A 24,897-nucleotide genomic window follows, 5' to 3' on the forward strand; every position below is an offset into this window, starting at 1 on the left:
CCCCCTGCAGTCTGGTGTCCCCCTGCAGTCTGGTGTCCCCCGCCGTCTGGTGTCCCCCGCCGTCTGGTGTCCCCCGCCATCTGGTGTCCCCCTGCAGTCTGGTGTCCCCCTGCAGTCTGGTGTCCCCCCCGCAGTCTGGTGTCTCCCCCCGCAGTCTGGTGTCCCCCCCGCAGTCTGTTTCCCCCGCAGTCTGTTCAGCTTCTTATGGAAAAGATCATTTCTCCCAAGACGAACAATTACGTAATCTTGATTCTGAGCAATATTATCTCAGACACAGAAATATATCAGAGTTAATGCATGTATGTTGACATGCGAATGATGCTGATGAAACCGTTTGTCTGCTGAATGTGTTGACTGTGATGCCTTCTCCCTCTCTAGGCCTAGATAGACTTCCTGCAAGGCCAGAGGAAAGCTCTGATCATGTGTAGTTGATGCTGTCTGTTAATGGCATGCGATATGTCTCCTCCAGGCTCACTGCGTTCCTCCAGGAGAGAGGACAGGAGAATGTATTGGTGTTGACTGTGATGCCTTCTCCCTCTCTAGGCCTAGATAGACTTCCTGCAAGGCCAGAGGAAAGCTCTGATCATGTGTAGTTGATGCTGTCTGTTAATGGCATGCGATATGTCTCCTCCAGGCTCAGACTGCGTTCCTCCAGGGAGAGAGGACAGGAGAATGTATTGGTGTTGACTGTGATGCCTTCTCCCTCTCTAGGCCTAGATAGACTTCCTGCAAGGCCAGAGGAAAGCTCTGATCATGTGTAGTTGATGCTGTCTGTTAATGGCATGCGATATGTCTCCTCCAGGCTCACTGCGTTCCTCCAGGGAGAGAGGAAAGGACAGGAGAATGTATTGGTGTTGACTGTGATGCCTTCTCCCTCTCTAGGCCTAGATAGACTTCCTGCAAGGCCAGAGGAAAGCTCTGATCATGTGTAGTTGATGCTGTCTGTTAATGGCATGCGATATGTCTCCTCCAGGCTCACTGCGTTCCTCCAGGGAGAGAGGACAGGAGAATGTATTGGTGATGACTGATATTGTGTTTCTCCTCCAGGCTCAGACTGCGTTCCTCCAGGGAGAGAGGAAAGGACAGGAGAATGTATTGGTGATGACTGATATTGTGTTTCTCCTCCAGGCTCAGACGGCGTTCCTCCAGGGAGAGAGGAAAGGACAGGAGAACCTGAAGAAGGACCTGGTTAGGAGGATCAAGATGCTGGAATACGTTCTCAAACAGGAGAGGTACCTTACAGAACCCGATGACCATCTGTGGGTCTCTTGCGGTGTTGATATGCAAACTGTAATCAAGTGTCAAACTCCGGTGGCATGTGAGACAATTTCGATACTAGCTAATAAACATGCATATAGATGACATTGATTTTTAGCGGTGGCAAATGAGAATATGACATTAAAAGTGGCTCTGACTCCTAGTGAGGAGCCTATAAAACCAGCTTGCCAGATATGGATAACTGTCAGGGATATAGATGCCACTGCGTCGGCGGGCCCCAAACCCATCCAAATGTAGCATTGCAAAAAATACATTCAAACGTTACGAATTGCAGATTCACGTTTTGTTTTGCTCATATTGCTATTTCTACCTAAAATACCTCCTCTTTTGTGACCAACCGAGGCGTCTTCTCCTTCAGTGTTTTAACTTCATGTGACAGTGTGTCGACAGTCATTGATCTACTGTCGTTTTGCTAAACGACCCCAGCAGTATGTGGACACCCCTTCAAATGAATAGATTCGGCTATTTCAGCCACATCTGTTGCTGACGGGTGTATAAAATCAAGCACACCGCCATGCAATCTCCATAGACAAACATTGGCAGTAGAATGGCCCTTACTGAAGAGCTCAGTGACTTTCAAAGTGGCACTGTCATAGGATGCCACCTTTCCAACAAGTCAGTTTGCTTGAGCTTGGCCCGGTCGACTGCAAGTCCTGTTATTGTGAAGTGAAAGCGTCTAGGAGCAACAACGGCTCGGCCACGAAGTGGCAGGCCACACAAGCTCACAGAACGGGGCCGCCGACTGCTGAACCACGTCAAATTCATGTTACCTCATTAGCTAGCGCTTGCTAGCAACCTGAGAGCGCGTTCAGCAGTACTCAACGTTTCGTAACTTTCTGATATAAATCTCCCATGTAGAACAAACACGCCTCTGACATGTTGATTGTTATCTCTATTCATGGAATATCTATCTGCAACTTTCAAGAATGTTTTGCATCTGAACGTAGCCATGGTAACATTACCAGTAGACTACTGAGCGTAGCCATGGTAACATTACCAGTAGACTACTGAGCGTAGCCATGGTAACATTACCAGTAGACTACTGAGCGTAGCCATGGTAACATTACCAGTAGACTACTGAGCGTAGCCATGGTAACATTACCAGTAGACTACTGAACGTAGCCATGGTAACATTACCAGTAGACTACTGAGCGTAGCCATGGTAACATTACCAGTAGACTACTGAGCGTAGCCATGGTAACATTACCAGTAGACTACTGAGCCTTAGCCATGGTAACATTACCAGTAGACTACTGAGCGTAGCCATGGTAACATTACCAGTAGACTACTGAACGTAGCCATGGTAACATTACCAGTAGACTACTGAACGTAGCCATGGTAATATTACCGGTAGACTACTGAACGTAGCCATGGTAACATTACCGGTAGACTACTGAACGTAGCCATGGTAACATTACCGGTAGACTACTGAACGTAGCCATGGTAACATTACCGGTAGACTACTGAACGTAGCCATGGTAACATTGCCGGTAGACTACTGAACGTAGCCATGGTAACATTACCGGTAGACTACTGAACGTAGCCATGGTAACATTACCGGTAGACTACTGAGCGTAGCCATGGTAACATTACCGGTAGACTACTGAGCGTAGCCATGGTAACATTACCAGTAGACTACTGAACGTAGCCATGGTAACATTACCAGTAGACTACTGAACGTAGCCATGGTAACATTACCGGTAGACTACTGAACGTAGCCACGGTAACATTACCAGTAGACTACTGAGCGTAGCCACGGTAACATTACCAGTAGACTACTGAACGTAGCCACGGTAACATTACCAGTAGACTACTGAACGTAGCCACGGTAACATTACCAGTAGACTACTGAACGTAGCCACGGTAACATTACCAGTAGACTACTGAACGTAGCCACGGTAACATTACCAGTAGACTACTGAACGTAGCCACGGTAACATTTGGAGGCACAGAAACGGAAAAGGGATAATAACTAACTCTGACTGGGTAAAGACCCCCACCCCTAAAGCTGACTGGGTAAAGACTCCCCTAAACCTGACTGGGTAAAGACTCCCTAAACCTGACTGGGTAAAGACTCCCCTAAAGCTGACTGGGTAAAGACCCCCCTAAAGCTGACTGGGTAAAGACCCCCTAAAGCTGACTGGGTAAAGACCCCCCTAAAGCTGACTGGGTAAAGACCCCCCTAAAGCTGACTGGGTAAAGACCCCCTAAAGCTGACTGGGTAAAGACCCCCTAAAGCTGACTGGGTAAAGACCCCCCTAAAGCTGACTGGGTAAAGACCCCCTAAAGCTGACTGGGTAAAGACCCCCCTAAAGCTGACTGGGTAAAGACCCCCTAAAGCTGACTGGGTAAAGACCCCTAAAGCTGACTGGGTAAAGACCCCCCTAAAGCTGACTGGGTAAAGACCCCCCTAAAGCTGACTGGGTAAAGACACCCCCCTAAAGCTGACTGGGTAAAGACTCCCTCTAAAGCTGACTGGGTAAAGACTCCCTCTAAAGCTGACTGGGTAAAGACCCCTCTAAAGCTGACTGGGTGAAGACCCCTCTAAAGCTGACTGGGTAAAGACCCCCTCTAAAGCTGACTGGGTCAAGAACCCTCTAAAGCTGACTGGGTCAAGAACCCCTCTAAAGCTGACTGGGTCAAGAACCCCTCTATAGCCGACTGGGTAAATTACTATTTTGAATAACTTTATTCTCTGCTTGTGTGTATCGGTTTGTGTTGCGTGTAACATTTATGTAGGCTGAATTAGGAAGTTACATGGCCTGATAATTGTTATATAATATTGTTATTGTATATATTTGTAATATTTCTGCTGTTGGGAAGAGAATGAGATGTTATGCAAAACAATATGTTGGTATGACAAGGCCACAAACACTGAGTATACAAAACATTAAGAACACTGAGTATACAAAACATTAAGAACACTGAGTATACAAAACATTAAGAACACTGAGTATACAAAACATTAAGAACACTGAGTATACAAAACATTAAGAATACAATACATGAAGAATCTTAGATCTTCTTCGATCGGTGTAGATTAAGGGGAGGAGATGGGTTAAAGAAGGATTTTTTTAAGCCTTGAGATAACTGAGACATGGATACAGATGTGATGTGACCAAAATGAAAGGGAGTCTAGTTTACCAAAACAGCGGGCCATTTTAAGTCATTTTTGACAACTAAATTAAGTTTATTTTAAAGTGTGCCGAAATGACATGAGGTAATGCGAGCGCAACACGGTTAATGTATAGCAGCTTTCCTTGATTTCAGAAGAATCATTCCCCAGTGGCTGATGGGCAATGCTGGACACGGATGGCTGTAGCGTAGCGGGGCCATTTACACATCACATAGCATCATCACATGAACCTATGACCTTTCACATGAATGCACCACACTGATAAAGACAGAGGGCTCACGTGAACAATGCAGTTAACCCACTGTTCCTAGACCAGTTAACCCACTGTTCCTAGACCAGTTAACCCACTGTTCCTAGACCAGTTAACCCACTGTTCCTAGACCAGTTAACCCACTGTTCCTAGACCAGTTAACCCACTGTTCCTAGACCAGTTAACCCACTGTTCCTAGACCAGTTAACCCACTGTTCCTAGACCAGTTAACCCACTGTTCCTAGACCAGTTAACCCACTGTTCCTAGACCAGTTAACCCACTGTTCCTAGACCAGTTAACCCACTGTTCCTAGACCAGTTAACCCACTGTTCCTAGACCAGTTAACCCACTGTTCCTAGACCAGTTAACCCACTGTTCCTAGACCAGTTAACCCACTGTTCCTAGACCAGTTAACCCACTGTTCCTAGACCAGTTAACCCACTGTTCCTAGACCAGTTAACCCACTGTTCCTAGACCAGTTAACCCACTGTTCCTAGACCAGTTAACCCACTGTTCCTAGACCAGTTAACACCATACAGATAGTTAACCACTGTTATGAACCAGGTTAACCCACTTTGTTCCTAGACCAGTTAACCCACTGTTCCTAGACCAGTTAACCCACTGTTCTAGACCAGTTAACCCACTGTTCCCTAGACCAGTTCAGCCCACCATTCTCAGACCCAGGTTAACCACTGTTCCTAGACCAGGTGTTTCCACTGTTCCTAGACCAGTTAACCCACTGTTCCTAGACCAGTTAACCCACTGTTCTAGACCAGTTAACCCACTGTTCCTGAATAGATTAACCATATTCCTAGACCAGTTAACCCACTGGTCCTAGACCGGATTAACCCACTGGTCCTAGACAGTTAACCCACTGGTCTAGACCAGTTAACCCACTGGTCTAGACCAGTTAACCCGCTGGTCCTAGACCCAGTTAACCCACTGGTCCTAGACCAGTTACTGGTCTAGACCAGTTAACCCACTGGTCCTAGGCCAGTTAACCCCTGTTCTAGGCCAGTTAACCCACTGTTCCTAGGCCAGGTTAACCCATGTTCCTAGGCCAGTTAACCCACTGTTCTAGGCCAGTTAACCCACTGTTCTAGGCCAGTTAACCCACTGTTCCTAGGCCAGTTAACCCACTACCCAGGGGCAGTTAACCCACTGTTCCTAGGCCAGTTAACCCCTGTTCCTGACCAGTTAACCACTGTTTCCCAGACCAGTTAACCCACTGTTCCCAGGGCCAGTTAACCCACTGTTCCTAGGCCAGTTAACCCTGTTCCTAGGCAGTTAACCCACTTTGTTCTAGGCCAGTTAACCCCACTGTTCCTAGGCCAGTTAACCCTGTTCCTAGGCCAGTTAACCCACTGTTCCTAGACCAGTTAACCCACTGTTCCTAGACCAGTTAACCCACTGTTCCCTAGACCAGTTAACCCACACTGTTCCTAGACCAGTTAACCCACTGTTCCTAGACCAGTTAACCCACTGTTCTAGACCAGTTAACCCACTGTTCTAGACCAGTTAACCCCTGTTCCTAGACCAGTTAACCCACTGTTCCTAGACCAGTTAACCCACTGTTCTAGACCAGTTAACCCACTGTTCCTAGACCAGTTAACCCACTGTTCCTAGACCAGTTAACCCTGGTCCCAGGCCAGGATAACCCACTGGTCCAGGCCAGTTAACCACTGGTCCCAGACCAGTTAACCCACTGTTCCCAGGCCAGTTAACCCACTGTTCCCAGGCCAGTTAACCCACTGTTCCCAGGCCAGTTAACCCACTGTTCCCAGACCAGTTAACCCACTGTTCCCAGACCAGTTAACCCACTGTTCCCAGACCAGTTAACCCACTGTTCCTAGACCAGTTAACCCACTGTTCCTAGACCAGTTAACCCACTGTTCTAGACCAGTTAACCCACTGTTCTAGACCAGTTAACCCACTGTTCCTAGACCAGTTAACCCACTGTTCTAGACCAGTTAACCCACTGTTCTAGACCAGTTAACCCCACTGTTCTAGACCAGTTAACCCACTGTTCTAGACCAGTTAACCCCTGTTCCTAGACCCAGTTAACCCACTGTTCCTAGACCAGTTAACCCACTGTTCTAGACCAGTTAACCCACTGTTCCTAGACCAGTTAACCCACTGTTCCTAGACCAGTTAACCCACTGTTCCTAGACCAGTTAACCCACTGTTCTAGACCAGTTAAACACTGTTCCTAGACCAGTTAACCCACTGTTCCTAGACCAGTTAACCCACTGTTCCTAGACCAGTTAACCCACTGTTCTAGACCAGTTAACCCACTGTTCCTAGACCAGTTAACCCACTGTTCCTAGACCAGTTAACCCACTGTTCCTAGACCAGTTAACCCACTGTTCTAGACCAGTTAACCCACTGGTCCTAGACCAGTTAACCCACTGGTCCTAGACCAGTTAACCCACTGGTCCTAGACCAGTTAACCTGGTCCCTAGACCAGTTAACCCCACTAGTCCCAGACCAGTTAACCCACGGTCCCAGGCCAGTTAAGCCCTGTTCCCAGACCAGTTAACCCACTGTTCCCAGGCCAGTTAACCCCTGTTCATAGGACCAGTTAACCCACTACCATGGACCAGTTAACCACTGTTCATAGGACCAGTTAACCCACTGTTCATAGGACCAGTTAACCCACTGTTCATAGGACCGGATTAACCCACTGTTCCTGGACCAGTTACCCCCTGTTCTAGACCAGTTAACCCACTGTTCCTAGACCAGTTAACCCACTGTTCCTAGACCAGTTAACCCACTGTTCCTAGACCAGTTAACCCCTGTTCCTAGACCAGTTAACCCCACTGTTCTAGGCCAGATTAACCCCTATTCCTAGGCCAGTTAACCCACTGTTCCTAGGCCAGTTAACCCCACTGTTCCTAGGCCAGTTAACCCCACTGTTCCTAGGCCAGTTAACCCACTGTTCCTAGACCAGTTAACCCACTGTTCTAGGCCAGTTAACCCACTGTTCCTAGGACCAGTTAACCCACTGTTCCTAGGACCAGTTAACCCACTGTTCCTGGACCAGTTAACCCACTGTTCCTGGACCAGTTAACCCACTGTTCTAGACCAGTTAACCACTGTTCCTAGACCAGTTAACCCACTGTTCCTAGACCAGTTAACCCACTGTTCCTGACCAGTTAACCCACTGTTCCTAGACCAGTTAACCCACTGGTCCTAGGCCAGTAGTTAACCCCTGGTCCTAGGCCAGGAGTTAACCCACTGGTCCTAGGCCAGGAGTTAACCCTGGTCCCTAGGCCGGAGTTAACCCACTGTTCTAGGCCGGGAGTTAACCCACTGGTCCTAGGCCAGGGTTAACCCACTGGTCCTAGGCCAGGAGTTAACCCACTGGTCTAGGCCAGGAGTTAACCCACTGGTCCTAGGCCAGGAGTTAACCCACTGGTCCTAGGCCGGGAGTTAGCCCACTGGTCCTAGGCCAGGAGTTAACCCACTGGTCCTAGGCCAGGGAGGTTAACCACTGGTCCTAGGCCGAGTTAACCCACTGGTCCTAGGCCAGGGTTAACCCACTGGTCTAGGCCAGGAGTTAACCCACTGGTCCTAGGCCAGGAGTTAACCACTGGTCTAGGCCAGGAGTTAACCCACTGGTCTAGGCCAGGAGTTAACCCACTGGTCCTAGGCCAGGAGTTACCCACTGGTCTAGGCCAGGAGTTAACCCCACTGGTCCTAGGCCAGGAGTTAACCCACTGGTCCTAGGCCAGGAGTTAACCCACTGGTCCTAGGCCAGGGAGTTAACCACTGGTCCTAGGCCAGGAGTTAACCCACTGGTCCTAGGCCAGGAAGTTAACCCTGGTCCTGAGCCAGGAAATTAACCCACTGGTCCTAGGCCCGGGAGTTAACCACTGGTCCTAGGCCAGGAGTTAGCCCACTGGTCTAGGCAGTCGTGAAAATAAGAAATGTGTTCCTAACTGACTTGCCTGGTTAAATAAAGGTCAAATAAACATGGCGGTGAAACTTACACAGCAGAAAATCCGGTCTCAATGACAGATGACCCTGGAAGGAAAAGACAGTCCCTGGTGTTGTGACGTCTGTACAGAGGACAGATTGGTGTCTGGTTACTGATGACACTGCCCTGGAACAGTTTCTGTCTGCCTTACCTGGAAACCCAATCCAGACAAGGTCACAGCTCTACTGCTCTCTGAGTGTTTCTGTCCTCCTGTCCTTTCCTAGGCGGTTTCTGGCTGCCTTTCCCTGGGGATCGTTCATCCCCTTGTGTTCAGGAAAAGCAGCAGCAGGATGTTTCGACATCCTCTTTCTGAGTCTGTTCACCGACACCATGGTGTCAGCTCTGTGCCTGCAACAAACAGCAGGTTGCCGTCAGCTAACAACAATGATGCTCTCCCCTCCCCATGGTCGCTCTGCCTCTGGAACAGGATGTAGTGATGTCATTTCTATCTCCCCCTCTTTTTTTATCTTTTTTTTATCTCTCTCACTCTCCTCCTCTTTCTCCTCTTAGCTCTCTCTCCCGCCCCTTTCTTCCTGGGCCAATCAGATGTGCCTAGACCTACTGTTAAGTTAGCAGGTTGTTCTATCTAGGTAACATGAGTGAACGTTGTTTGTTGTCAAGCCAACAATTAGCAACCCGGGATTAGTTTAAAACAGCCTGCGACATGGTTATATATATATATATATAATCCGTGAGAACCCAATTTATATATATATTTATATATATATATAAATATAAATTGGGTTCTCATGGATTTGACATACTTTCCCAAACCATGTCGCAGGTTCTATTGTCACGGGGTGGATGTAGAAGGTAACTGACAAAATAATGCAAACACTTGAGTAAATGAGAGTAACAACGTGTATTTGAAAGCAGGTGCTTCCACACAGGTGTGGTACCTGAGGTAATTAAGCAATTAACATCCCATCATGCTTAGAGAACACCCGATATAATCTGCTGTTATTGGCCTTTTTAAATCGCTACACTGGTATTGTCCGATAATTCCACCGATATCAAATAATCAATAAATAGGCTGGAGAACAGGAATCTCTATACTGGACACTAGCGGCCATTTTATGTCATTTAACGTCAATGTAAGAAAATCAACATTTGAAGCATATTTCTAGGACAATTGCTGTTTTGGATGGTTCTTGATGACAATTAATTGTGGAAAAAGTGTACTTTTATTTCCCTGGAGTGAGGCAGTATATTAACAGGCTATTTTGGGGGACTATATATATATATATATATATATAGTCTAATGAACGATATGTCTAGTTGAGACTGTAGAACACAACCCCAGAACCTGGCATCTAGTCTAATGAACGATATGTCTAGTTGAGACTGTAGAACACAACCCCAGAACCTGGCATCTAGTCTAATGAACGATATGTCTAGTTGAGACTGTAGAACACAACCCCAGAACCTGGCATCTAGTCTAATGAACGATATGTCTAGTTGAGACTGTAGAACACAACCCCAGAACCTGGCATCTAGTCTAATGAACGATATGTCTAGTTGAGACTGTAGAACACAACCCCAGAACCTGGCATCTAGTCTAATGAACAATATGTCTAGTTGAGACTGTAGAACACAACCCCAGAACCTGGCATCTAGTCTAATGAACGATATGTCTAGTTGAGACTGTAGAACACAACCCCAGAACCTGACATCTAGTCTAATGAACGATATGTCTAGTTGAGACTGTAGAACACAACCCCAGAACCTGGCATCTAGTCTAATGAACGATATGTCTAGTTGAGACTGTAGAACACAACCCCAGAACCTGACATCTAGTCTAATGAACGATATGTCTAGTTGAGACTGTAGAACACAACCCCAGAACCTGGCATCTAGTCTAATCCGATACCTTCCTCTTCCTGCTCTTCCTATCAGAAGCAGCATCATCATCATCATCACTAGCAGAGGACATGTATTTCTCTGTTAATTTCGGTAACGCTATCGTCTCAGCCTCTCTGGGAGAGAGTTGGGAGCGACGTCATGTGCTTCAGAATCAGGTTACTCGTCTTGTGGGTTTCCCTGGTTGCTTGGCAGCGGGTCATTCCTATCAGGAAGAGCCCTCAGGAAACAGGATGTTACCAATTTGAACAGGAACACCTTGGTCCCAACCTAACTAGGTTTCTCATCCGATTGGATAAGGATTTACATTAGAATATTCTAAAATCTGTCATTAAGGTAATGGTTTCCCAGCAGAGATGTATAGGATGTTTCCATCAATTGACTTGTTGAAGATAAAAGTCTGCTTAATAATGACATAAAAATACATTTTCCGGGTTAAATTCCCATGTAATAAAAATACACTTAAAAAAAAAAAAAACATTTTTAAAGGCTATCCAATCACATTTGAATCTGATGGGTTTTGTTCCCACTCTGATGTTGGCCCGTGCGCTCCAGCCAACAGCTCTGATAGTGTGGTCAGGCTAGTCCACATGATGACATTATTATGGACAAAGAGAGAGAATTTGTCCAACGGCAGTGAGCGATCATCATGTCACCAGAATAAGACCCCAGATATTTATTATAAAGGAGCATCTAGATCATCATGTCACCAGAATAAGAGCCCAGATATTTATTATAAAGGAGCATCTATATCATCATGTCACCAGAACGACCCAGATATTTATTATAAAGGAGCATCTATATCATCCTGTCACCCAGAATAAGACCCCAGATATTTATTATAAAAGGAGCATCTATATCATCATGTCACCAGAATAAGACCCCAGATATTTATTATAAGGAGCATCTAGATCATGTCGCCAGAATAAGACCTCAGATATTTATTATAAAGGAGCATCTCGATCATCACCAGGCTCTTTTTCACCCCTGTTCATCAGAACTTATTTCATCTGTAGTCTAATAAACTGCCTGGTTTCCTGAGTCGTAGTGGGACGACCCACAACACATCTGCAGTCTAATAAACTGCCTGGTTTCCTGGATCGTAGTGGGACTGACCACACAACACATCTGTAGTCTAATAAACTGCCTGGTTTCCTGGTCTAGTGGGACGACCACACAACACATCTGTAGTCTAATAAACTGCATGGTTTCTGAGTCTAGTGGGACGACCACACAACTTACATCTGTAGTCTAATAAACTGCATGGTTTCCTGAGTCCTAGTGGGACGACACACAACACCATCTGTAGTCAATAAACTGCCTGGTTTCCTGAGTCTAGTGGGACGACCGCACAACTTACATCTGTAGTCTAATAAACTGCCTGGTTTCCTGAGTGCCTAGTTATATTATCAACATTCTCCATTGCCGGTACTCGCATAATTTTACCCACATATAAAAGAATCCACCCACCTTGTCCACAAAACAATTATTTATATTTTTTGACATTTTGTGGACTAATTTGCGGTTTTTCCATCAGGCCTGTCGTGACCTAATATCTGACATTATTCACGTTAAAGGGTGGATGAACACCTGGTTATTGATTTGAGACGGGTGGATGGATTTTTCTCAGTCATGATCATAGTTCGTTGTCTTTTTAGCCCTGTTGTTTCTGCTTTCTCTTCCAGGGCCAAGTACCACAAGTTAAAATATGGAACAGAGTTGAACCAAGGAGACATGAAACCTCCCAGCTATGAGTCTGTGGGCCAATGATACACACACACACACACACACACACACACACACACCAAATTATTCTGACTGACAGTCCAATTTTGTTACAGACAAAATACCTTTTCTCCCCAGATGAGGTGAATGAGAATGAGGCCCCTGGCTCTCTGAACAACCAGTTGTCCTGGAAACAAGGTCGTCAGCTCCTCCAGACAGTGAGTTACTATACCATACTACCATAACCCTGGAAACAAGGTCATCATCTCCAGACAGTGAGTTACTATACCATACCACTACCACTAACCCTGGAAACAAGGTCATCAGCTCCTTAGACAGTGAGTTACTATACCATACCACTAACCCTGGAAACAAGGTAATCAGCTCCTCAGACAGGCTGGACTTTCTCTTCTAAACTGCTCTGTGAACAGTGACAATGTGGGCAACAGCTCCCTCTCCTGGAGAGTACTGGTCATTACTGCTACTACCCATACACCACCACCAGCAACATACCACCCTGCATCCCACTGTGGGTTTTCCTCTAACCTAAGCAGCGTCTGTCCTGGTTGGTCCCTGGATGGGAAATCGGATGCTGCTGGAAGTGGTGTTGGAGGGCCAGTAGGAGGCACTCTTTCCTCTGGTCTAAAAATATCCCAATACCCCAGGGCAGTGATTGGGGACATTGCCCTGTGTAGGGAGCCGTCTTTCGGCTGGGACGTTAAACAGGTGTCCTGACTCTCTGTGGTCACTAAAGATCCCATGGCACTTATCGTAAGAGTAGGGGTGTTAACCTGGCTAATTTCCCAATCATGCCCTCAAACCATCACGGTCACCTAATAATCCCCAGTTCACGATTGGCTCATTCATCGCCCCTCCTCTCCCCTGTAACTATTCCCCAGGTCATTGCTGTAAATGAGAACGTGTTCTCCAGTCAACTTACCTGGTAAAATTTAAAAAAATTAAAACACCATTATGATGAGGATCCCTTTGACAGTACTGATCGTTATCACTACCCAGACTGCACCATGACAGAGCGTAGGTCGTATCCGAACTCCTCCCTTTCTGATCAGTTTACATATTGCCCTGATGTAACATCATAACATCATAAAAACATCAGTAAAAAAAAAATGGTAGACTCAGCAATTTGTTGTGTGTCTTGTCATTGATTTGTTCCGCAGCCTTTCCACCTGACAGCCCCCCTTTATGGGGCGGCAGCATAGCCTAGTGGTTAGAGTGTAGAGGGGGCAGTGTAGCCTAGTGGTTAGAGTGTAGAGGGGGCAGTGTAGCCTAGTGGTTAGAGTGTAGAGGGGGCAGTGTAGCCTAGTGGTTAGAGTGTAGAGGCGGCAGGGTAGCCTAGTGGTTAGAGCGTTGGACTAGTAACCGGAAGGTTGCAAGTTCAAACCCCCAAGCTGACAAGGTACAAATCTGTCATTCTGCCCCTGAACAGCCAGTTCCCAGGCCGTCATTGAAAATAAGAATTTGTTCTTAACTGACTTGCCTGGTTAAATAAAGGTAAAATAAAATAAAAATAAAAATGTGTGTAATGTGTCCAGGTATCTTCAGGAGGTGGGTTACACCGACACCATCCTGGATGTGAAGGCTCAGAGGGTGCAAACCCTGCTGGCTATGGCTGGAGCCGGAGGGGTCGACCCGGGGAGAGGACCGGGCCAGAGACCCCTCTGGTCAACGGGACAGACACCGTACCTAAAGGCACCGACACTGGAGGAGGGTGGGTACTGCACGCAACACAGTGATAGAATTTTCTTGAAGGCAACAACACCTCGAAACATTAATGTGAATGTCCTTTCTAGTAATTCTATTTCTATGACCTAGTGAAAGGATGGTGGATCAGCTCTGGCCTGCTCGCGGTTGGCAGGCTAGCTCCGGCCTGCTCGCGGTTGGCAGGCTAGCTCCGGCCTGCTCGCGGTTATCAGGCTAGCTCCGGCCTGCTCGCGGTTATCAGGCTAGCTCCGGCCTGCTCGCGGTTATCAGGCTAGCTCCGGCCTGCTCGCGGTTATCAGGCTAGCTCCGGCCTGCTCGCGGTTATCAGGCTAGCTCCGGCCTGCTCGCGGTTATCAGGCTAGCTCCGGCCTGCTCGCGGTTATCAGGCTAGCTCCGACCTGCTCGCGGTTATCGGGCTAGCTCCGGCCTGCTCGCGGTTATCGGGCTAGCTCCGGCCGCCAGCTCGCGGTTATCGGGCTAGCTCCGGCCGCCAGCTCGCGGCTAGCGGGCTAGCTCCGGCTAGCTCCGGCCAGCTCGCGGCTAGCGGGCTAGCTCCGGCCAGCTCGCGGCTAGCGGGCCAGCTCGCGGCTAGCGGGCCAGCTCCGGCCAGCTCGCGGCTAGCGGGCTAGCTCCGGCCAGCTCGCGGCTAGCGGGCTAGCTCCGGCCTGTTGACATTCAGAACACAGGAAATAGATGTTGTAAATGAGTCCGTTAACAAATGGCCTGAACAGATTCTTCCATAATGCTGCTAATACTGTCCCAAATATGCTACTGCAGTGTAGTGGAACAGGCATGATGCCCAATCCCACACTCTGTGTGTGTGTGTGTGTGTGTGTGTGTGTGTGTGTGTAGGAAGACTGAGGTGTCTGAGTCCAGTGTTGTGCCGGACACCTTCAGGTTCTACTGTGATGAAGACGATGATGAAGATGGTGCAGGGTTGGATCGGACTGTCATGGAACAGACAGGACCGACGGGGACCGTAAGGCTCACGCACTATACACACACGCTACACACACACACGCTACACACGCTACACACGCTACACACGCTACACACACACACACGCTACACACACACACACGCTACACACACACACGCTACACACACACACGCTACACACACATTTAGCTAAAGCCTTTTTCTCCTGAAGTTGATGATACCAGATCAGTCAATTAAAATAACTGAACTGACAATATCAGAAAGGTTCTGTAACCAACAGTACAACGTCGCTGTGTCCCCTAGATGGTGAGGAAGAAGCCACCATCGTCATCATCACCGACCCTCAATATGGACACTAGTGAGGACCCGGACGCAGAGGACGCACTGAAAGGCTTCGACTTCCTGTCCAGCCCTGACAACATGGACACATCGCCTGAGTCCCGCAGCTGGGGACGGGACGGACTGGGGTAGGAGGAGGAGGGGGGACAGGGGGCGGGACGGACTGGGGTGAGAGGAGAGGAGGGGGGGACTGGGGTGAGAGAGGAGGAGGAGGGGGGACGGACGGACAGGGGTGAGAGGAGGAGGGAGGGTGGGACGGACTGGGATAGGAGGGGGGACAGGGTGAGTGAGATGGGGGACATATATATACCTTTCTCTTACCTGATCATTCCCAGACTAGCCTTTTATATATATTTATTTATATATATTTATATATATGTTTATTTATATATAATATTTATATTTATTTAGATATATATATATATATATAATTATTATATATAAATAAATACATAAATATATATAAATATATTATATATAAATAAATATATAAATATATATATATATATATAAAAATACATATATAAATGAATATATATTTATATATATATATATTTATATATATTTTATTTATATTTATATATTTTATTTATATATATTTATTTATATATATATATTTATATATATATTTATTTATATATATATATTTATATATATATTTATTTATTTATTTATATATTTATTTATTTATATATTTATTTATTTATATATTTATTTATATATATATATATTATTTATTTTTATATTTATTTATATTTATTTATTTATATTTATTTATATTTATTTATATTTATTTATTTATATATATTTATTTATATTTATTATATATTTATTTATATTTATTCATATATATATATTTATTTATATTTATTCATATATATTTATATATATAGTCCGATCCTGAACAGGTCTGGTTTTGTCCCTCTGTAGAGAAGGAGGAGCAGTCTGCTATGTCAGAGGCGTGGGACGTGGACCAGGGTTTGATAACCAAACTCAAGGAGGAGTACAGGAAGGAGCGCAAGGGGAAGAAGGGGGGAAAGAGTAAGTTATCTATCCTCTTCCCTGAACTTCTCCTCTCTGTCCTCCTCCTCTCCTCCCTGTCCTTGTCTCCTCCCTGTCCTCGTCTCCTCCTCTCTGTCCTCCTTGTCTCCACATCCTCCGTCATCTCTTCCCTGAACCTCTCCTCATCTCCCTTTCCTCCTTGTCTCTTCCTCCCTGTCCTCCTCTCCTTGTCTCCTCCTGCCTGTCCTCATCTCACTCTCCTCCTGTCTCCTCCTCCCCTGTCCTCATCTCCCTCTCCTCCTTGTCTCCTCCTCCCTGTCCTCATCTCCCTCTCCTCCTTGTCTCCTCCTCCCTGTCCTCATCTCACTCTCCTCCTTGTCTCCTCCTCCCCTGTCCTCATCTCCCTCTCCTCCTTGTCTCCTCCTCTCCTCCCTGTCCTCATCTCCCTCTCCTCCTTGTCTCCTCCTCCCTGTCCTCATCTCACTCTCCTCCTTGTCTCCTCCTCCCTGTCCTCATCTCCCTCTCCTCCTTGTCTCCTCCTCCCTGTCCTCATCTCACTCTCCTCCTTGTCTCCTCCTCCCTGTCCTCATCTCACTCTCCTCCTTGTCTCCTCCTCCCTGTCCTCATCTCACTCTCCTCCTTGTCTCCTCCTCCCTGTCCTCCTCTCCTCGTCTCACCCTCCCTGTCATCTCCTCAAATAAAGGGGACAGAGAGAGAGAGACACCGGGGACAGAATAAAGAATACACGTCTCATCTTTCTCCTCACTTATTTTAGCTTGTCAGCGTTATAATTCATCCTACCCGCCATTTTCAACTCTTGTCTGTCTCTGAATTGTGTTTTAGTCGTTCCTTTATTTCCTTGTCATTGTTTGTTTCGTTGTTAACCCAATATAGATAATTATTTGTGTTTTTAAAGTACTGTGCATCTTACAGAACCTCTACATGACTTTGTCTGCCAGGGATCAAAAACGAACTCAATCATTTTGACTCAACATCATCTTGAAGTAGTGTCCGATACAGCACTTGGAATCCACTTGGCGGCAGGCGGTACATTCTGAGTCCTTGGCGGCAGGCTGTACATTCTGAGTCCTTGGCGACAGGCTGTACATTCTGAGTCCTTGGCGACAGGCTGTACATTCTGAGTCCCTGGCGACAGGCTGTACATTCTGAGTCCTTGGCGACAGGCTGTACATTCTGAGTCCCTGGCGGCAGGCTGTACATTCTGAGTCCCTGGCGGCAGGCTGTACATTCTGAGTCCTTGGCGGCAGGCTGTACATTCTGAGTCCTTGGCGACAGGCTGTACATTCTGAGTCCTTGGCGGCAGGCTGTACATTCTGAGTCCCTGGCGACAGGCTGTACATTCTGAGTCCTTGGCGACAGGCTGTACATTCTGAGTCCCTGGCGGCAGGCTGTACATTCTGAGTCCCTGGCGGCAGGCTGTACATTCTGAGTCCCTGGCGACAGGCTGTACATTCTGAGTCCTTGGCGGCAGGCTGTACATTCTGAGTCCTTGGCGACAGGCTGTACATTCTGAGTCCTTGGCGACAGGCTGTACATTCTGAGTCCTTGGCGACAGGCTGTACATTCTGAGTCCTTGGCGGCAGGCTGTACATTCTGAGTCCCTGGCGACAGGCTGTACATTCTGAGTCCTTGGCGACAGGCTGTACATTCTGAGTCCTTGGCGACAGGCTGTACATTCTGAGTCCTGGCGACAGGCTGTACATTCTGAGTCCCCGGCGACAGGCTGTACATTCTGAGTCCCCGGCGACAGGCTGTACATTCTGAGTCCCCGGCGACAGGCTGTACATTCTGAGTCCCCGGCGACAGGCTGTACATTCTGAGTCCCCGGCGACAGGCTGTACATTCTGAGTCCCCGGCGACAGGCTGTACATTCTGAGTCCCCGGCGACAGGCTGTACATTCTGAGTCCCCGGCGACAGGCTGTACATTCTGAGTCCCCGGCGACAGGCTGTACATTCTGAGTCCCCGGCGACAGGCTGTACATTCTGAGTCCCCGGCGACAGGCTGTACATTCTGAGTCCCCGGCGACAGGCTGTACATTCTGAGTCCCCGGCGACAGGCTGTACATTCTGAGTCCCCGGCGACAGGCTGTACATTCTGAGTCCCCGGCGACAGGCTGTACATTCTGAGTCCTTGGCGGCAGGCTGTACATTCTGAGTCCCCGGCGACAGGCTGTACATTCTGAGTCCCCGGCGGCAGTCCCTGGCGGCCTACTCCTCCTGCTGTCGCGGCCTGCTCCTCCTCTCTGCTGTCGCGGCCTGCTCCTCCTCCTGCTGTCGCGGCCTGCTCCTCCTCCTGCTGTCGCGGCCTGCTCCTCCTGCTGTCGCGGCCTGCTCCTCCTGCTGTCGCGGCCTGCTCCTCCTGCTGTCGCGGCCTGCTCCTCCTGCTGCTGTCTGTCCTCTCATTGTTGCATTTTTGTTGTCTTCATCCTTGTAGTTCTGTGTGGGGGTGTTTGTCAGGATGCCCCCCAACAACCCCTCGACATCATGGACATATTTTCCTCCCCTTTCAGTTTGAACAAATATAGGCACTCAACTGCTGTCAGGCTCTGTTTTCCTCTATACTGTAGTAATGTCCTCTGCTCTCTCTTCTCCCTATCAGTATACACTACTGGTCTCTCTCTGTTAAAACATTTTCCTCCTACCTGTTTTCTCTCCCAAGGACCTAACCGGTCTAAGCTCCAGGACATGCTGGCCAACCTGAGGGACCAAGAGGACATGAGTCCCAGAGAACCCTCCTCTTCCACCCAGGCCCGCTCCAACGCACCCAGGCTCAACGAGCAGCACCAGGACAACCGCTCGGACGAAGGTACACACCTGTTTGTGTCTCTGTCCCCGGTGTCTCTGTCCCCGGTGTCTCTGTCCCCGGTGTCTCCTGTCCCCGGTGTCTCTGTCCCCGGTGTCTCTCTGTCCCCGGTGTCTCTCTGTCCCCGGTGTCTCTCTGTCCCCGGTGTCTCTCTGTCCCCGGTGTCTCTGTCTGTCCCCGGTGTCTCTGTCTGTCCCCGGTGTCTCTCTGTCCCCGGTGTCTCTCTGTCCCCGGTGTCTCTCTGTCCCCGTGTGTGCTCTCTGTCCCCGGTGTGTCTCTCTCTGTCCCCGGTCTCTCTCTCTGTCCCCGGTGTGTCTCTCTGTCCCCGGTGTGTCTCTCTGTCCCCGGTGTCTCTCTCTGTCCCCGGTGTAATCACTCGGGTTTCAAAATTAAGAAAAGGTTCCGAAAGTTTCCTGGTTTTTCTGAAACTTCTCAGTTGTAGGATTTCCTTCCTGCTTATTCCCCTCTGATTCAGGGAATCCTCTAGCTGGGATTTCTGAGGGGGGGAAACAGGGAATCCTCTAGCTGGGATTTCTGATGGGGAAACAGAGAATCCTCTAGCTGGGATTTCTGGGGGAAACAGGGAATCCTCTAGCTGGGATTTCTGTGGGGGAAACAGGGAATCCTCTAGCTGGGATTTCTGAGGGGGGAAACAGGGAATCCTCTAGCTGGGATTTCTGATGGGGAAACAGGGAATCCTCTAGCTGGGATTTCTGGGGGAAACAGGGAATCCTCTAGCTGGGATTTCTGAGGGGGGAAACAGGGAATCCTCTAGCTGGGATTTCGGAGGGGGAAACAGGGAATCCTCTAGCTGGGATTTCTGAGGGGGGAAAACAGGGAATCCTCTAGCTGGGATTTCTGATGGGGAAACAGGAATCCTCTAGCTGGGATTTCTGGGGGAAACAGGGAATCCTCTAGCTGGGATTTCTGAGGGGGGAAACAGGGAATCCTCTAGCTGGGATTTCGGAGGGGGGAAACAGGAATCCTCTAGCTGGATTTCTGTGGGGGAAACAGGGAATCCTCTAGCTGGGATTTCTGTGGGGGAAACAGGGAATCCTCTAGCTGGGATTTCTGTGGGGAAACAGGGAATCCTCTAGCTGGGATTTCTGAGGGGGGAAACAGGGAATCCTCTAGCTGGGATTTCTGATGGGGAAACAGGGAATCCTCTAGCTGGGATTTCTGTGGGGGAAACAGGGAATCCTCTAGCTGGGATTTCTGAGGGGGAAACAGGGAATCCTCTAGCTGGGATTTCTGAGGGGGAAACAGGGAATCCTCTAGCTGGGATTTCTGATGGGGAAACAGGGAATCCTCTAGCTGGGATCTCTGATGGGGAAACAGGGAATCCTCTAGCTGGGATTTCTGTGGGAAACAGGGAATCCTCTAGCTGGGATTTCTGATGGGGAAACAGGGAATCCTCTAGCTGGGATTTCTGTGGGGGGAAACAGGGAATCCTCTAGCTGGGATTTCTGTGGGGGAAACAGGGAATCCTCTAGCTGGGATTTCTGTGGGGGAAACAGGGAATCCTCTAGCTGGGATTTCTGAGGGGGAAACAGGGAATCCTCTAGCTGGGATTTCTGATGGGGAAACAGGGAATCCTCTAGCTGGGATTTCTGTGGGGGAAACAGGGAATCCTCTAGCTGGGATTTCTGTCGGGGAAACAGGGAATCCTCTAGCTGGGATTTCTGTGGGGGAAACAGGGAATCCTCTAGCTGGGATTTCTGTGGGGGAAACAGGGAATCCTCTAGCTGGGATTTCTGTGGGGAAACAGGGAATCCTCTAGCTGGGATTTCTGTGGGGGAAACAGGGAATCCTCTAGCTGGGATTTCTGTGGGGGAAACAGGGAATCCTCTAGCTGGGATTTCTGTGGGGGAAACAGGGAATCCTCTAGCTGGGATTTCTGAGGGGGGAAACAGGGAATCCTCTAGCTGGGATTTCTGAGGGGGAAACAGGGAATCCCTCTAGCTGGGATTTCTGAGGGGGAAACAGGGAATCCTCTAGCTGGGATTTCTGAGGGGGAAACAGGGAATCCTCTAGCTGGGATTTCTGAGGGGGAAACAGGGAATCCTCTAGCTGGGATTTCTGAGGGGGAAACAGGGAATCCTCTAGCTGGGATTTCTGAGGGGGAAACAGGGAATCCTCTAGCTGGGATTTCTGATGGGGAAACAGGGAATCCTCTAGCTGGGATTTCTGGGGGAAACAGGGAATCCTCTAGCTGGGATTTCTGTGGGGGGAAACAGGGAATCCTCTAGCTGGGATTTCTGAGGGGGAAACAGGGAATCCTCTAGCTGGGATTTCTGAGGGGGAAACAGGGAATCCTCTAGCTGGGATTTCTGATGGGGAAACAGGGAATCCTCTAGCTGGGATTTCTGGGGGAAACAGGGAATCCTCTAGCTGGGATTTCTGAGGGGAAACAGGGAATCCTCTAGCTGGGATTTCGGAGGGGAAACAGGGAATCCTCTAGCTGGGATTTCTGTGGGGGAAACAGGGAATCCTCTAGCTGGGATTTCTGTGGGGGAAACAGGGAATCCTCTAGCTGGGATTTCTGATGGGGAAACAGGAATCCTCTAGCTGGGATTTCTGATGGGGAAACAGGGAATCCTCTAGCTGGGATTTCTGGGGGGAAACAGGGAATCCTCTAGCTGGGATTTCTGAGGGGGAAACAGGGAATCCTCTAGCTGGGATTTCTGTGGGGGAAACAGGGAATCCTCTAGCTGGGATTTCTGTGGGGGAAACAGGGAATCCTCTAGCTGGGATTTCTGTGGGGGAAACAGGGAATCCTCTAGCTGGGATTTCTGTGGGGGAAACAGGGAATCCTCTAGCTGGGATTTCTGTGGGGGAAACAGGGAATCCTCTAGCTGGGATTTCTGTGGGGGAAACAGGGAATCCTCTAGCTGGGATTTCTGAGGGGGAAACAGGGAATCCTCTAGCTGGGATTTCTGATGGGGAAACAGGGAATCCTCTAGCTGGGATTTCTGGGGGGAAACAGGGAATCCTCTAGCTGGGATTTCTGAGGGGAAACAGGGAATCCTCTAGCTGGGATTTCTGTGGGGGAAACAGGGAATCCTCTAGCTGGGATTTCTGTGGGGGAAACAGGGAATCCTCTAGCTGGGATTTCTGTGGGGGAAACAGGGAATCCTCTAGCTGGGATTTCTGTGGGGGAAACAGGGAATCCTCTAGCTGGGATTTCTGAGGGGGATAACAGGGAATCCTCTAGCTGGGATTTCTGAGGGGGAAACAGGGAATCCTCTAGCTGGGATTTCTGATGGGGAAACAGGGAATCCTCTAGCTGGGATTTCTGGGGGAAACAGGGAATCCTCTAGCTGGGATTTCTGTGGGGGGAAACAGGGAATCCTCTAGCTGGGATTTCTGAGGGGGAAACAGGGAATCCTCTAGCTGGGATTTCTGAGGGGGGAAACAGGGAATCCTCTAGCTGGGATTTCTGATGGGGAAACAGGGAATCCTCTAGCTGGGATTTCTGGGGGAAACAGGGAATCCTCTAGCTGGGATTTCTGAGGGGAAACAGGGAATCCTCTAGCTGGGATTTCTGAGGGGGAAACAGGGAATCCTCTAGCTTGGATTTCTGAGGGGGAAACAGGGAATCCTCTAGCTGGGATTTCTGTGGGGGAAACAGGGAATCCTCTAGCTGGGATTTCTGTGGGGGAAACAGGGAATCCTCTAGCTGGGATTTCTGTGGGGGAAACAGGGAATCCTCTAGCTGGGATTTCTGTGGGGGAAACAGGAATCCTCTAGCTGGGATTTCTGTGGGGAAACAGGGAATCCTCTAGCTGGGATTTCTGTGGGGGAAACAGGGAATCCTCTAGCTGGGATTTCTGTGGGGGAAACAGGGAATCCTCTAGCTGGGATTTCTGTGGGGGAAACAGGGAATCCTCTAGCTGGGATTTCTGTGGGGGAAACAGGGAATCCTCTAGCTGGGATTTCTGTGGGGGAAACAGGGAATCCTCTAGCTGGGATTTCTGTGGGGGGAAACAGGGAATCCTCTAGCTGGGATTTCTGGGGGGGAAACAGGGAATCCTCTAGCTGGGATTTCTGGGGGGGGAAACAGGGAATCCTCTAGCTGGGATTTCTGTGGGGGGAAACAGGGAATCCTCTAGCTGGGATTTCTGTGGGGGGAAACAGGGAATCCTCTAGCTGGGATTTCTGTGGGGGAAACAGGGAATCCTCTAGCTGGGATTTCTGTGGGGAAACAGGGAATCCTCTAGCTGGGATTTCTGAGGGGAAACAGGGAATCCTCTAGCTGGGATTTCTGAGGGGGAAACAGGGAATCCTCTAGCTGGGATTTCTGAGGGGGAAACAGGGAATCCTCTAGCTGGGATTTCTGTGGGGGAAACAGGGAATCCTCTAGCTGGGATTTCTGTGGGGGAAACAGGGAATCCTCTAGCTGGGATTTCTGTGGGGGAAACAGGGAATCCTCTAGCTGGGATTTCTGATGGGGAAACAGGGAATCCTCTAGCTGGGATTTCTGATGGGGAAACAGGGAATCCTCTAGCTGGGATTTCTGGGGGAAACAGGGAATCCTCTAGCTGGGATTTCTGAGGGAAACAGGGAATCCTCTAGCTGGGATTTCTGTGGGGGAAACAGGGAATCCTCTAGCTGGGATTTCTGTGGGGAAACAGGGAATCCTCTAGCTGGGATTTCTGTGGGGAAACAGGGAATCCTCTAGCTGGGATTTCTGTGGGGAAACAGGGAATCCTCTAGCTGGGATTTCTGTGGGGGAAACAGGGAATCCTCTAGCTGGGATTTCTGTGGGGGGAAACAGGGAATCCTCTAGCTGGGATTTCTGAGGGGGAAACAGGGAATCCTCTAGCTGGGATTTCTGATGGGGAAACAGGGAATCCTCTAGCTGGGATTTCTGGGGAAACAGGGAATCCTCTAGCTGGGATTTCTGAGGGGGAAACAGGGAATCCTCTAGCTGGGATTTCTGTGGGGAAACAGGGAATCCTCTAGCTGGGATTTCTGTGGGGAAACAGGGAATCCTCTAGCTGGGATTTCTGTGGGGAAACAGGGAATCCTCTAGCTGGGATTTCTGAGGGGGATAACAGGGAATCCTCTAGCTGGGATTTCTGAGGGGGAAACAGGGAATCCTCTAGCTGGGATTTCTGATGGGGAAACAGGGAATCCTCTAGCTGGGATTTCTGGGGGAAACAGGGAATCCTCTAGCTGGGATTTCTGTGGGGGGAAACAGGGAATCCTCTAGCTGGGATTTCTGAGGGGGAAACAGGGAATCCTCTAGCTGGGATTTCTGAGGGGGAAACAGGGAATCCTCTAGCTGGGATTTCTGATGGGGAAACAGGGAATCCTCTAGCTGGGATTTCTGGGGGAAACAGGAATCCTCTAGCTGGGATTTCTGAGGGGGAAACAGGGAATCCTCTAGCTGGGATTTCTGAGGGGGAAACAGGAATCCTCTAGCTGGGATTTCTGTGGGGAAACAGGAATCCTCTAGCTGGGATTTCTGTGGGGGAAACAGGGAATCCTCTAGCTGGGATTTCTGTGGGGGAAACAGGGAATCCTCTAGCTGGGATTTCTGTGGGGGAAACAGGGAATCCTCTAGCTGGGATTTCTGTGGGGAAACAGGGAATCCTCTAGCTGGGATTTCTGTGGGGGAAACAGGGAATCCTCTAGCTGGGATTTCTGTAGGGGAAACAGGGAATCCTCTAGCTGGGATTTCTGTGGGGGAAACAGGGAATCCTCTAGCTGGGATTTCTGTGAGGAAACAGGAATCCTCTAGCTGGGATTTCTGTAGGGGGAAACAGGGAATCCTCTAGCTGGGATTTCTGTGGGGAAACAGGGAATCCTCTAGCTGGGATTTCTGTGGGGAAACAG

The 24,897-nt window shown here is 48.8% G+C and overlaps 1 protein-coding gene across 1 annotated transcript; it reads left to right on the forward strand.

Moving 5' to 3' along the window:
- Window positions 1-897: 897 nt before the first annotated feature.
- LOC118376652 (striatin-like) lies at window positions 898-19,078 on the forward strand. Its single transcript, XM_052503309.1, has 8 exons — window positions 898-1,232; window positions 12,190-12,262; window positions 12,346-12,447; window positions 13,783-13,958; window positions 14,804-14,930; window positions 15,194-15,357; window positions 16,160-16,270; window positions 18,913-19,078. Exons 1-8 carry the CDS (start codon window positions 949-951, stop codon window positions 18,917-18,919), a joined length of 1,044 nt encoding a protein of 347 aa, XP_052359269.1. The 5' UTR covers window positions 898-948; the 3' UTR covers window positions 18,920-19,078.
- Window positions 19,079-24,897: the final 5,819 nt, after the last annotated feature.

Source organism: Oncorhynchus keta, unplaced genomic scaffold (genome assembly GCF_023373465.1).
Source record: "Oncorhynchus keta strain PuntledgeMale-10-30-2019 unplaced genomic scaffold, Oket_V2 Un_contig_17111_pilon_pilon, whole genome shotgun sequence".
Lineage (NCBI taxonomy): Eukaryota > Metazoa > Chordata > Actinopteri > Salmoniformes > Salmonidae > Oncorhynchus > Oncorhynchus keta.

What these genes read in the sequence shown, in the direction of transcription:
- LOC118376652 (XM_052503309.1), top strand. Translation starts at nt 949, where the DNA reads ATGGCATGCGATATGTCTCCTCCAGGCTCACTGCGTTCCTCCAGGGAG. An exon ending in AACCTCCCAGCTATGAGTCT is followed by an intron (nt 12,263 to 12,345) that starts GTGGGCCAATGA and finishes ATTTTGTTACAG; the next exon opens with ACAAAATACCTTTTCTCCCC. An exon ending in AGACAGGACCGACGGGGACC is followed by an intron (nt 14,931 to 15,193) that starts GTAAGGCTCACG and finishes TGTGTCCCCTAG; the next exon opens with ATGGTGAGGAAGAAGCCACC.